Genomic DNA, 13,344 nt, shown 5'->3' with positions numbered 1-13,344 from the left:
CTTTCAATTTTCAGATAGAGCCAAATTTTGTGTGCAGCCTCTTTTGAGGTACTTTATTCTGTCTGACACAGTTAAGAACATGTGCAGGCATCACTGATGCTGAGGCTAAGAATTTTGCATTTTCTTGTGTTATATAAGCCATATGGTTAGATCAACTCTTGCTCATTGACTAAATAAGTATTGAAAATGAAAAGTAATTATCATTGTAATGCGCTGTGTACACACAAATTCTCTTTACTGTGATTCCAGAACTTGAAGCCATTATTTTTAACTGATAATTACCTCCTGATATATTGCCACTGACCCACATTACAAAGAAACCAAATCCAAATGCTATATTTAAAAATCAGATTTCATTGCATTTTAAATTAATAGCGATGGAAGTAAAGTTAACTCATTAAGACATTTGATAGAGTTCACTTTTAGGCTTTCTTTTATTTCTAATCTATCTCTAAACTTTATCCCTTTTATTTGATTTGTTTTATTCAACACATGCTATTTTAGTTGCATATAAAATAAAGTATTAATTTATCAACTAGTTTTTTCCCCTTAATCAAAAACAAAAGTGATTGCTCCATGTTTTATCATTTATATATGTTTTATCATATTTAATAGAGAAATACACAAGACTTTAGAATAAATTTTAGAGCATAAGTTCAGTGTTTATTTAGCTTTAGATTGTTAAGTATAATTATTAGAATTTTATTACTTTTTTCCATGAAATTTTAATTTTTTCATTAAAAACATTTGGTCTTTCATAAATTAGCCACAGCAAACAATAAAGGAAGAACCTTTAGACTGAGACAAAAAACCTTGATAAAAATAATTTGTAAATTGCTCTCTAATCACATTATACTAGGGCCCTAATATTAAAGAGCTGTCTTACAACTGGTAATTGAATTGCTCTTGTCAGTTTCTCTAAAAACAAGGGTTTTTAATCTCTTCTTGCAGGCTAGGAGATTCTTATGGTTTAAATATATTTTGGAAATTTGTTCCAACAGCTCAATTGAAGATGTCTGATATTTTCAATTATGTAAAGCATTTATGATTTTAAGCTCCCGGCAGAACTCTGCTGCTGAAGGGGAAAAAAATTAAGAACTGTTAGTCAGAAAGAGACTTATATAAGAACTGTCACATTGGTCATTGGTTTGAAAGCAGGAAGTCCTATATTTTAGGATCAAGGCTTTAAGGAATCTTTATTGAGCATTTTTCCCTCTCGGAGCTGAGACAAATGGCTGATGAGTGAAATCTTGAGAATGTTCACAGCTTTTCTCTTTCATTCTGTTGCAGCCCGGAAGATGGTGAGATCCATCCAGAAATCTGTCGGCTTTACATCCAGCTGCAGTGCTGCTTAGAAATGTATACCACAGAGATGCTAAAATCCATATGTCTGCTGGGGTCTCTTCAGTTTCATCGAAAAGGTATCTACATTTAATATTGCCGGAAACACTGAGGAATGTTGAACAAAAGCTAATCTTTGGCAAAGTGTCCGTATATACCATATCATATGCCTATCTATATGCAATTACAATGAATTTAAGTGTTCAGGAAATGCTTGCTATATAAATTAATAAGAAGTCTATATCAGTACTATTAAGTGTGTACTAACACTGATTGTTTTGAACAGAAATTAGGGCAGCAACAGTTCTCAAATTTATTATTTTAGCTGTTGTGAATATGACTTTTGTTAGATTCAGCATAAACAGCAAGGTATGTAGTGATTTTACTAGGGGAGTAAATGCTATCCAAGAGTGCTATTTTCCTAAATGAATTAAGTTGCAAGAAGACAAATTACATAGTGTCCCAAAGATTTAAAAATAGAGGGAACTCCATAAATAACAGGGAGGTTAGTAATAGATAACCTCATTCTCTGGCTTAAACCATAAAGGAAATAAATTGGGTCAAAGGACTGTACCCTCCAGAGGTTAGTCATGGCTTCAGCATGATTTCATTAGACTTCCAGCTCCCATTGTGAATGATGCTCTGCCTTCTGGGTGTTGGCTTTACCCTCAAGCTGGCTTCCCTCACATTAGCAAACTGCAGCAGTTGCAGTCAACACATCTGCACACCACACTGTCCTCTAAGAGAGAGAACTTCTCCCAGCTACAGAGAAAAAGTTGTGAACTTCATTCTGTTTGGACCAGGTTTATGCCTAAACCAATCACTGTAGATAGCGGGGAGGAATTCCATTGACTGGTTAAGGGCAATCAAGGCCCATTCCTGGAGCTAGGGGGTGGAGTCAGCCCCACCCAACCAGTGGATATTCTGTCGTGGGAGAGTGTGGAATGGGAAGGATGCCACAGAGGAAGCCAAACGTATCCATCACCAGAAGATTCAACCTGTATTTTCTTCATTAATTCATTGAACAATAATTTATTGGGAACTTCTAGAATACAGTGTTTTTGTGCTTGAGCTCAGAAGAATGGTAGAGCATAGGCTGTGCATAGAAGGTAATCCTTGCCTATGATTTAAATTCAGAGATAGAAAAGGCCAGAGAACTTAGAAATACTCAGGGAAAAGTTTAGGGTTCTGAAGGTAGGGTTCAGTTACGGAAGGAAAAAGAAAGATATTTCATATGAGGAAGCAATTAAAGGAAAGATTTAAAATCAAATAAGCATTGCAATTTGGAGGAAACTAAAGGACATGATGAAGTACTTGTAAAAACCAAATCTTGGCCAGGCGCGGTGGCTCACGCCTGTAATCCCAGCACTTTGGGAGGCCGAGGCGGGCAGATCACGAGGTCAGGAGATTGAGACCATCCTGGCTAACACGGTGAAACCCAGTCTCTACTAAAAATACAAAAACAAAATTAGCCGGGCTTGGTGGCGGGCGCCTGTAATCCCAGCTATTCAGGAGGCTGAGGCAGGAGAATGGCATGAACCTGGGAGGCGGAGCTTGCAGTGAGCCAAGATCCGGCCACTGCATTCCAGCCTGGGTGACAGTGAGACTCCATCTCGAAAAAAAAATTAAAAATCTTGTGTACACATATACATATGCACACAGGTGAACTAAAAACAAGATCCTACTACATTGCTCCAGAGACAGGAGAACATTTTTCCCAGTATGTGAATATTATGTCTTTCTCCTTTTGCGTTCTGAAGGCTGATTTTGCAAGGGTTTCCATCTTTACTTCTGTTATTAATATAAGAGAGATTAGCTCCTTGATACTCCTAATGCCTGATCAGGAAATTGAATACTTATGACATCCAAACTGATGTCATTGGCCTGATGTCTTTCTCTCTCTGTCTCTCTCTGACACATACACACACACAAACATGTACATGCATTCACACATAAACACGCATACAGAGTAGTATTTTCATTCTTTTTAGTGACCGAGTAGACAAGGGATAGGTAGTTTTATTCCCAGGTCTGCATTGGCTGCACCTGCAGGATTTCATGCCTTGTTGCCACTGGAATGTTCCTTGCTGATGGCATGTCCTTAACACCTGGTGATCTCTACTCCCAGTCCTGCTGTAGCTCCTCGATTTGCCACCTGGTCTCCTTCTGCCATCCACTCTTACTTTTTGTCTTTTCAGAACTGATTTTTGAAAAGGCAACAACAACTCTTCTCTGCTAGCTATCTGTTTATAAATAAAGGGGATTTCCCCATCCAGACTGCTTTCTTGTTGCATTTGGTCATTTCACGCAAATGAAATGCAGTCACCTCTTAACTGAGCAGTCATTTGGTCTTCACTGCCTCCTGTCTTCACTGTCAGTTTCTGCTCTGCTTCCTTCTCTGCCTATTTTTAAAAAATAATCAGAAAAACTGCTGCCCCCTGCTCTAGTGCCTAAACTTCTGTGTACAACTGGTAAAAAGAAAATACCTGATAGTACCTTTGATTTCTCCCCCATGTAGGATTAAGTGTCCACTTGGATTTCTATCTTCTAAAATCATTATTAAAGTGTAATCCTTAGAAAACCTGCTTCACAATTATCCAGGATGCTGGATAAACATGCAGATGCCTGGATCCTATCCAAGGACCTACTGAATTCAAATCTCTGAGGGCACTCCAGGTGATTCTGAAACACATTGAGGATTAAGAACTGCTCCTCTACCCTTTGAGACCAAAAAAATGTAAATCACACCCCACCCTCCATATAAATAAAAGGAAAAACTTCCAAGCCCTTACCATGCCATTCTGCTTTGCTACTGTCTACTCCCCTAAGTGTACACTTTCAATGTGGCTTTATGCGTTCTTTCCCCCCCATGCTGATGAAAAGCAAATACAAAAGGAGTAGGTGCCTGTGATGAATGTGATCTGTGTGATGGCTCATACAGTGCATTGTCTCCATGAACTGGGGATGTGACCACTGAAATAGGCAGTGGTTCTCAAAGTGCAGTCCCTGAACTAACAGCATTGATGTCCAAATCATTTGTTAGAATTGCAAATTCTTAGTCCTCACCCCAGACATACCAAATCAGAAATGCCTCTAAAGTTACTTTTTTTACTGCTGGGAAAAAATAAAACAACAAGTCATTGAGATATTTCTTCAACTGAATATATGTATAACCCCTGATCACCATCTGTAGCCAGCAAACCATAATTCTTTACTCTTTTTGGAAGTATGCATGTACCCTACACTCCTGGCAAGTCTCTTGTGTTTCCAGAATGCAAGTCCAAGAACTAGCTGTCCTATAGACTGTTACTTTTCTCTTGGTACCAGTAGAGTTAAGGCAATGAGGAGGAGGAGACTGCTTTATTGGTGAGAAATTCTCAATTAATTTAGGAGTAAAGAAAATAGTAACATGTAGGCTTGAGAAATATATTGAAGGCTGGGCACGGTGGCTCATGTATGTAATCCCAGCACTACGGGAGGCTGAGGTGGGCGGATCACGAGGTCAGGAGTTCAAGACCAGCCTGACCAACATGGTGAAACCCCATCTCTACTAAAAATACAAAAATTAGCTGGGTGTGGTGGCATGTGCCTGTAATCCCAGCTACTCAGGAGGCTGAAGCAGTAGCATCACTTGAACCCAGGAGGCAGAGGTTGCAGTGAGCCGAGATCATACCACTGCACTCCAGCCTGGGCAACAGAGCAAGACTCCATCTCAAAAAAAAAAAGGAAAGAAAAGAAAAGAAATATATTGAAGGTGGAGATAAGCCACTAGCAGTAAGCATGAAAGAAAATATCATTAAACCAGAGAAAATAAAGCACTAGCAAACATATGCATGAAAATATATACTAGACAGATTTCCTGAAAATTTGTGGAATGACAAATAAAATATTAGCTTTTGGGGAGGGGCGATTACATTAAAGAAATCATTTTTTAATTTTTTAGTTACACATTTGTATGATACATCCTTTCTATTTCTTTATTCTCACCATTAATTTCTTTATTACACCTAAGGGATTAACACTATATTAATACTTTGGACTCCTGGCTTGTTTGTATTGTGTGCTAATTCATATTCCCACCATCAAGATAGCATAGAAAATGTCAGCTGGTGCCACTAGGTTTTGTTCTTTCTTTGATATCATTGGAAACTGTAGAGCAACCTGTCTGCCCAGGAACCTCTAGTTAATACACAAGTATATGACTCTTTGGGAGGCTGTGGTTAAAAGAATAAGAATACTTGGTTCCAGTGACCATGAATAGCCAGAAATGAGTTGAGGAAGAGATAGGTCCATAGACCACAACCCAAGAGTATTAAACTATAACAGAAGAGTTAGACAAATTAAGAGACATAACATGTGTCTTAGAACCCTTGAAGCTTGGAGCACCTACTCATAAAAGTAGACAGAGAGGAGTCAGGAAGCCTTACTGCCTATAAGAAGTGAGAAACCTTACTACTTACTACCATTGGAGAGAAAGGCAGACAAATGTTTCATCTTCATAAAAATAAGAAATGGGGAAGGAATGGGGAGCAAGGCTATGCTAATATGACTTAAGGCCCTGAGTCAAGATGCATGATTAAGGAAAAGTATTTATAGACTCAAAATGAGCAGTGGATTAAGAATTGAAATGTAGGTGATTCCAAATTTCAGGCAAGGTGGTGGAGGTAGCAGGAGAAAGCATGGATCAAGAAATTAGTCTTCTTCCCCCCAGAACTGATATAAATCCATATAAATATATAGGTATATAAAATATAAATATAAATATATTTATTTAATTTTATATGTCATATCTTAGCAAAAATGACCATTTACCCAATGGAAAGAAGTCTGTTTACTGAGATTTAAGATGCCAGACTAGTTTTTACAAGATAATGTACTCGTAATCAAACAGTGGTACCACTGGTGTGGCCTCAGGTTAAGTGTTGAGCCTGTCTGGATGAACTCACTAAATGCCTTCCTTTGAGAAATAAAATAGTCCCCAGAGTTTTAGGGGAATTTTGGCTCACATTCTAATCTAACACTTGAAATCTCTTTCTGCATAGAATCTCTATCTGGTTTGTTTCTTTTAATGCTATAATAAAAACTGGAGGCCAGGTGTGGTGGATCATACCTGCAATCCTAGCACTTTGAGAGGCTGAGGCAGGAGGATCACTTGAGCCCAGGAATTTGAGACCAGCCTGGGCAACATGGTGAGACCCTGTCTCTACAAAAAATACAAAAATTAGCCAGGTGTGGTGGTGCATACCTGTAGTCCCAGCTACTTGGGAGGCTGAGGTGGGAGGATTGCTTGAGGTGGGATGCAGAGACTGTAGCGAGCCAAGATCACACCACTGCACACCAGCCTGGGTGGCACAGCAAGACCCCATCTCAAAATATACGTAAAATAAAAACTGCTATTTTAATCCATTATGCAAGCCAAACTCTTTTCCCTCTGTGTGAGTGCTAAAAGTTTGCCATTCCCCTCTTCTTCAGCTTTGCTTTTCCATCAAGGAAAAATAAAAGAGATTGCAACTGAGTCACTAAATATGAGAGTCTCTAGTCAATTTTTCATTAGGATGAGATACTGAAACCAAACCGTTTCATTTATCTATACATTTAATTTGTTTTTATGTCTATCTACCTCCCTGGCTGCCACCAGAAGTTCAGATAGAATTATGTACCTCACTTAGTTGTACTCTTGTATTGAGTAGTCAGGACATGAGTTTACTCTTTGGAGAGAAGGGGCACACAAGGCCACTGCAGGGGTTAAGAATATAGTTTCTTTCTGGGAAAAACAAGCCACAAATAACTTTAAATCTCCTGCAGTGAACTTGAATTTAGTAATGAAGATTTTCCTTCTCTCCCAATTAAGCAACTTCTAACTATCTTTCTAGTCCTTAACAATATCTTCAATGGATTTTCATGTTTATTTCATGCACCATGCTTCTGAATTTTTGCTGTCTCATAAGTCTGATTGGTACAATCTACTTGGAAATCTTTTTTACTTTGCAAGATGATCCTATTGCCAAAGAAATGAAGAAAAACATTACTAAAGTGATTTTCTTTTTTTATGGCCAACAAAATGAAAGTGAAGTACAGTAACGTGAGGTAAAATCTACATATAATAAGGGCTACTGAGTTATATCAGATAGAGAGTGGCTCTGAAAAACTTTGTTTGTTTTAAGAAGGTGACAGATGGGAATAATTTTAGTCATCTTGTAGTTTCATATTCTAACACTTTAAGTTATAGATTGAAGCATTACTTGACAAAGTCTAATTTCTATGTTTATGGTGAAAAATAGTTGTTCTCACTTCTTCACAGTTAGTTAGGTAGGAAATCTTTTCCCATTACTGAGTCCATGTATCACATTGACCATTAATGCCTGTTTTCTGCCACCAGATGAAAAGAGATTGCAGGTTTCACTCACTTCGTTGGCAGAAAGTGGAGCCAGGTTTCCAAGGGAACCGGATGATCCTGCCATTTTGACCATGGCTTTCCTCTCTCTTGCTTTCTTTTCCCAATTCAATCAGTTGTGGCAACAGCCCCATTCTGAAAAGAGCAGAGATGAAAGAACACTCCAGTCCAGCTCCCCTTCACATGTGAACCTGCCCTTTCTATTTTTGTTCTCATTTTACCTTGCTCTGTCAGTGGTCCCCTCTGACTCTGCTCGTCCTCTCTGCCATAGCTTACAGCAAAATTGTCCCCAGGTCCTTTGAAGGTATACCATCCTCCCTTCCTCTCCCAAAGATAAGATGGGTTCTTTCCCCTAAAATGTGCTACCATGGTAAATACAGAGATAAAATATGCAGAGGAGATGTAATCACAAAAGGGAAAGAATAGAGAAATGTTAAAAGTTGAAAAATCTTAATTCAGAATCTGCTGGGAGCTAAGAGCTCAAGATGCACTAATGAGAAATTAATGAACCATCTTCCAGCAAAATACAGGATGAACTCAAGACAAAGAATAAAATATGAGCAGTAAAAACTCCAGTGTATTCAGCATCATATTAAGAAATGTAAAGGAGGTGATCCACATCAATAAAAGAAGCCAGCAAAATAAAGACAGAAATAGAATATAGCTGCCTTATTTCCTAATGGAATGAGGCAATTGATACTAAAATAGAACAATGGATTAGAAGAAATAAAGCAGAATAAATCTTAGACATGATTCAAATCCTAAGTGGAAACATGCATTCATTCTTTGAAGAAATATTTGTTATCTATCATATGTAAGGCACTGTTCTGGGTGGTGAGAGACTGCAGTGATTAAGACTAAAGAGGTAGGCCAGGCGCAGTGGCTCACTCCTGTAATCCCAGTACTTTGGGAGGCCAAGGCAGGCAGATCGCTTGAGGTCAGGAGTTCCAGACCAGCCCGGCCGACGTGGTGAAACCCCTGTCTCTAGTAAAAATACAAAAATTAGCCAGGTGTGGTGGTGGGTGCCTGTAATCCCAGCTACTCAGGATACTGAGGCAGGAGAATTGCTTGAGCCCAGGAGGCAGAGGTTGCAGTGAGCCGAGATGACGCCACTGCACTCCAGCCTGGGCGACAGAGCAAGACTCCATCTCCCCAGAAATGAAAAAGACTGAAGAGGTTTCTGTTTCTTGTGAAATATATATTCTAAGGCAAAGGGAGAGAGGAGAAAGAGAGACAAACAGAGCAGAGGTAGGGGGAGGGAGAAGAAAGAGAGGAGGGGAAAAGAAAGAACAGAAATAAACAACTTTTCTAAAAGTTCCAAATACTAATAAGTGCAATGAAAATAATTGAAATAGAATGGATGATGATGTAATAGAAAGTGACTGGGTGGCTACTTTGGAAGGGCTGGTCAAAGTTCTCTAAGGAGATAAAATTTAACCTGAGACTTGAACGACAAGAAGGAAACAATTTCATGAACATTCGTATTACCAATGACCAGAATAAGCATGTAGTGTTTGAAGAATATAAACATAACTAACTTCTGAAATCCAAGGATAATCTAAAGCCTTCTTCTACTCTATCTCCATGTCTTCATATACCAGTGAGTAGGACACTATTTGTCACCTTTAGTCAATGTAGATGTTGGCTGAAGAATAGGATAATAGCAATGACAATAGCTTCCACTTACTGTGTACCTTCTACTTGCCAGGTGCATTATACACATTATCTTATTTTATCCTCAAGTATATTTTCCCCATTTTACACATGAGGAACTCAAAGCTCAATGAGGTAAGTTGCCCAAGGTCACATAGCACATTTATCTCACTACAAAGTTTGTGGTTGTTCCACTGCACTAGACCATTCTTACTAAGCTACACTGGAGAAGGGCAGGAGGGCATATCAAATGGAGAAATAAAGGATAGTAGCACAGTTAGCTGAATTTTATCTTATTTAATGATTAGTGAGCATATTTCAAAACCATGCTTAATACCTAAAATCCATTGTGTATTTAGTTTCTTACCAAAATAACACTAAGTTCGGAGAGGTATTTTCAAGGGTGGAGAGAATTTTAACTCCATATATCATCTTATTTACAAAATATGTAAAATGGGTGAAAAAGTTTAATTCTAAGAAACTATTACATACAGTAAAAGTAAATAAATAAAATGAAACATTCACGTGATCCAAAAGGCATAGGAGTTAGCCCTGACACCCAGTATGGAAAAGTCTGAATTAATTAACTGTAGAGTGAATACATCTTAGACACTGTGCTGCTCTATGTTAGGGGCTGGAAAGGGAGCAGTCAGAGCCCCATAAGGATATCCTTTGAATGTATCTTCTATTGTTTGCTCTTCTCCTGTGTTCCAAGGGGTCTCTGTGCTTCTTACACAGCTACTTGGCACTACCATGAAGGCTGCTACTCTGGGGGCTGTGGCAGTGCCACAAGGAGCACAGAAGAGGCCAAAGGGCAGTAGGAGAAGGGGATGGTTTTGTATCTCTTCTGAACTGGAAAATGTTTATCTCCCAGTACATGGGAAGAATGGAGCTCCGGGTATGGCATAATTATTATTTTTTGCCATGTGTTTTATGGCCCTAAGAATATCTTCTTACCACAGTGTGGAAAAACCTTTGAAACTGCTTTTTAATATGGGTAAATGACTAACTGAATTAATATAATTTATTTCTATTTAAGTTACATGCTTTTTAGAAACACAAGAGAGTAAAAGTGGATTACTTTAAAAAACAGCCTATATTTCCCCAGTCCTTTTCACAGTGCATGGAGTTAAAAAGCACCTAGCAGTTATGAAAATGCATGAGAATTAGTATAACTGTTTGGATTCATAAGCATCCGTGAATCTAATGTAAGCCATGTTCATTTTGTTGTTCGCATTCAGTCAGTATGAAAACTGCCCTGCAAGCCTGTTCAGTGCATAGTGTCATAGCAGGTAATGTGTCAGGAGCACAAAGGATGTAGGAAATTTACTCCTGCCACCAAGGAAGTGATAGGGCACTGATACAGTATTATCCCAGAGAAGATTGGTTTATTCTGTTTTGATTCCTGGAGAAATTTACTCAAATGGATAAATTCACTTTACTGGACAACAGAGACCAAACTAAGGACATCCAAAAAGATATTATCTATGGCAGTGCCTCCCATTGTCACTGGCAAGCTGAAGACAGGCAGGAAAGCAAGAAGGAATGGAAGGGGCAAAGAAAAGAGGAGTGGGGAAAACACGAGTGGAGGAGAAAGGATGGGAGAAATAAGAGATGAGAAGGAAAGAGGTCTCTAGAGTGGGTGTGATAAAGGACTCCCAGCCCACTCCTCTGGTGCCTGTGCCAAGGACTCCTAAAGCTGCGAGTGCTCTATTGCACCCCTGAGACTGCCCCACAATCAGATGTGTTTTTGTTTCTCGTGAATGACCGGCAATTTCTCACGAATATAAGAATAACCAGCCTTTCAATTTGTTATGTGCTTCATGGGTGGTTTCCCTTAAATTTTCCTCAAACATGCCTATTACATTATCCATAAACAAGCTAAAAATACATAGAAATCCCCAAGGAGCTGAAGGCTAAAAGCTTTGCAAGACTTTAAGGAAAGCGGCCAAGTTTTTGATGTCCTAGTTCTAAACAGTGATGCAACCAGCATGGTATGATTTTAAGGTGCTCTAAGGGTTCTCTTCCTCCCCTACCCCATCCTCTCCTGAGCAAATATTTGTTCACCGAGGCCTGAAATGGATTTTTCAGGGGACAGAGTTTTTCATTTCATAATAAGAAATGATTTTAAATGTACAACAACTCCCTTGGGCAAAGCAAAACATTGACATGAAGTCACCATTTGGAAGCACATGTTGGCCTCTTTTCCAAGAAGAAGGCAAGGAGCCCACCTGATATGTGAAAACAAGTACTGAATTCTGAGGATAACCTGCCAAAGTGGGTGATGCTGGGGATGAAGAACTCAAATTGGCCACTTTCCAGGTTTGGATGGCTCTGCTGACTCCTTAATGTGGCTCAGAAGAATATCTATGAACTGACCCTGAAAACCTCTCCAGTCTCATATCTCACCAGTAATCCCCACCTCGCCTGCCCTTCTACCCTGCCCTACCCCAGTTGAATCATCTTGAACTACTTTGAGGCACATCAACTTGCAAGTTCCTTCCAGTTTTTTCCTCTGCCTTGGACATATGACCCATCCTACCTCACCCTACCCATGTCCCTTTCACTTGGCCCATCCCTGTACTTTCTTTGGGTCATAACTTAGATAACTTATGAAGGTCATAACTTTCTTCAGATTTTCCTGACCCTCCAAGCCTGGGCCAATGCCCACTCAATGTGTCCCTCAAGCATTTCCATGACACTAATAATGGCATATGTTACATTGAGAGGTGGTTGCCTGGTTTCTTACCTATTGTCCTCTCTAGACTTTGATCACCATGAGTTTGTTCACCGTTGTATTCCTAGCACCTAGCAGAGTGCCTCAGGCAGAGTAAAGTTTCAATTAATGGTTATTGAATAAGTGAATAAATTGCTTTAGTTCTGTATCTATTGTCAAAAGAAAGAGAGTATAATTAGAGGAAAAGTTTATCCAGAGATGTTGGACTGAACTTACGCATATATTTTCCTTCCTGGTGAAAATCCACTGAAATAATGGAAAAACATGCAATGAAAGGAATAAATCCATACTAGTTCATGTATTTGTCAGGGTAGGGTAACTACTGTATGAGACAATACCAAATCTCAGTGGATTAGAACAATAAAAGTTCATTATTCACCGATGGCATAGTCCAATGCCAGAGCTGGGTAGAGTGGGCAGTGTTGCTCTTTCCATTCTCTGCATTCATCAAATGGTCAGGGGGAAAACAAGGAAAACCTGAGCGATCGTATAGGAGGACTTTTAGGGGCCAGTCTGGAAGAGGTGTACATCACTCCTGATCAGAGTCCATTGGCCATAGCTCTGTCAGACAGCCATTTCTAATAGTAAGAGGAAAAGAAAATAGAGGATGACAAACACAAAACAGTCTCCCACAACCTTGAAAAACAAGGAAGGATGACTTCAACAAACTAGAAATTTTGAGAAATCTGTCAAAGCTAAAAAGCAATTGGGATTAGACTGGTGAAAATAAAACAGAGGAAACCCTAGCAGATAAGAAACTCAAGAAGAAATTCAAGCAGGAGAAATTTTCTGTGAAAATGAGGTCAATTCCAGAGATTCTTCAAACTCAGAGTCCACAAATATAAATCATGGGAAAGATTGCTGGAACTGCTGTCAGGAAAATTAATGCTCAAAATTGCATTAAGGAAAAGCTGGGCTACCCCACACTGAGCAGCAGAGACTATCAGTGCTTGCCCCAGGAGGACACCTTGTGCTAAGTGTCAGGACTGAGCAGCAAAGCAGGAAAGAGTATAAAATAAATCTGAGCCTCCACAAGGACAGCTGCAGAAGAAAAAGAAAGTGAGCACATGACTACAGTGCTTTTTCCAGACTAAATTGCTCAGTATATCTCTCTGGAATAGGGGTTGTAAACAGGAAACTTAGAGCAGGCACAGGGCCAAAAACAGGCAGGGTACCCAGGTACCCATTGGAGATGGCAAACTCTCACACCTAGAAGAAA

General features: G+C 39.3%; 1 protein-coding gene across 2 annotated transcripts in view; it reads left to right on the top strand.

Annotated features, from left to right (window-relative positions):
* The window catches only part of RGS7BP (regulator of G protein signaling 7 binding protein), a 108,741-nt gene that overhangs the window by 68,680 nt on the left and 26,717 nt on the right, over positions 1–13,344 (top strand). For both annotated transcript variants that reach the window (XR_004671540.3, XM_034960035.3), the window contains exon 3: positions 1,291–1,421. Coding sequence is in view for 1 of the 2 variants with exons in the window: in XM_034960035.3 (XP_034815926.1) it covers positions 1,291–1,421 (131 nt within the window). In the remaining variant the exon portion in view is untranslated. The remainder of the gene's footprint in view (positions 1–1,290; positions 1,422–13,344) is intronic.

Source organism: Pan paniscus, chromosome 4 (assembly GCF_029289425.2).
Source record: "Pan paniscus chromosome 4, NHGRI_mPanPan1-v2.0_pri, whole genome shotgun sequence".
In the NCBI taxonomy this organism is placed as follows: Eukaryota; Metazoa; Chordata; class Mammalia; order Primates; family Hominidae; genus Pan; species Pan paniscus.
The sequence above is the reverse complement of the archived record's forward strand: the minus strand, read 5'-3'. Positions and strand labels throughout refer to the sequence as shown.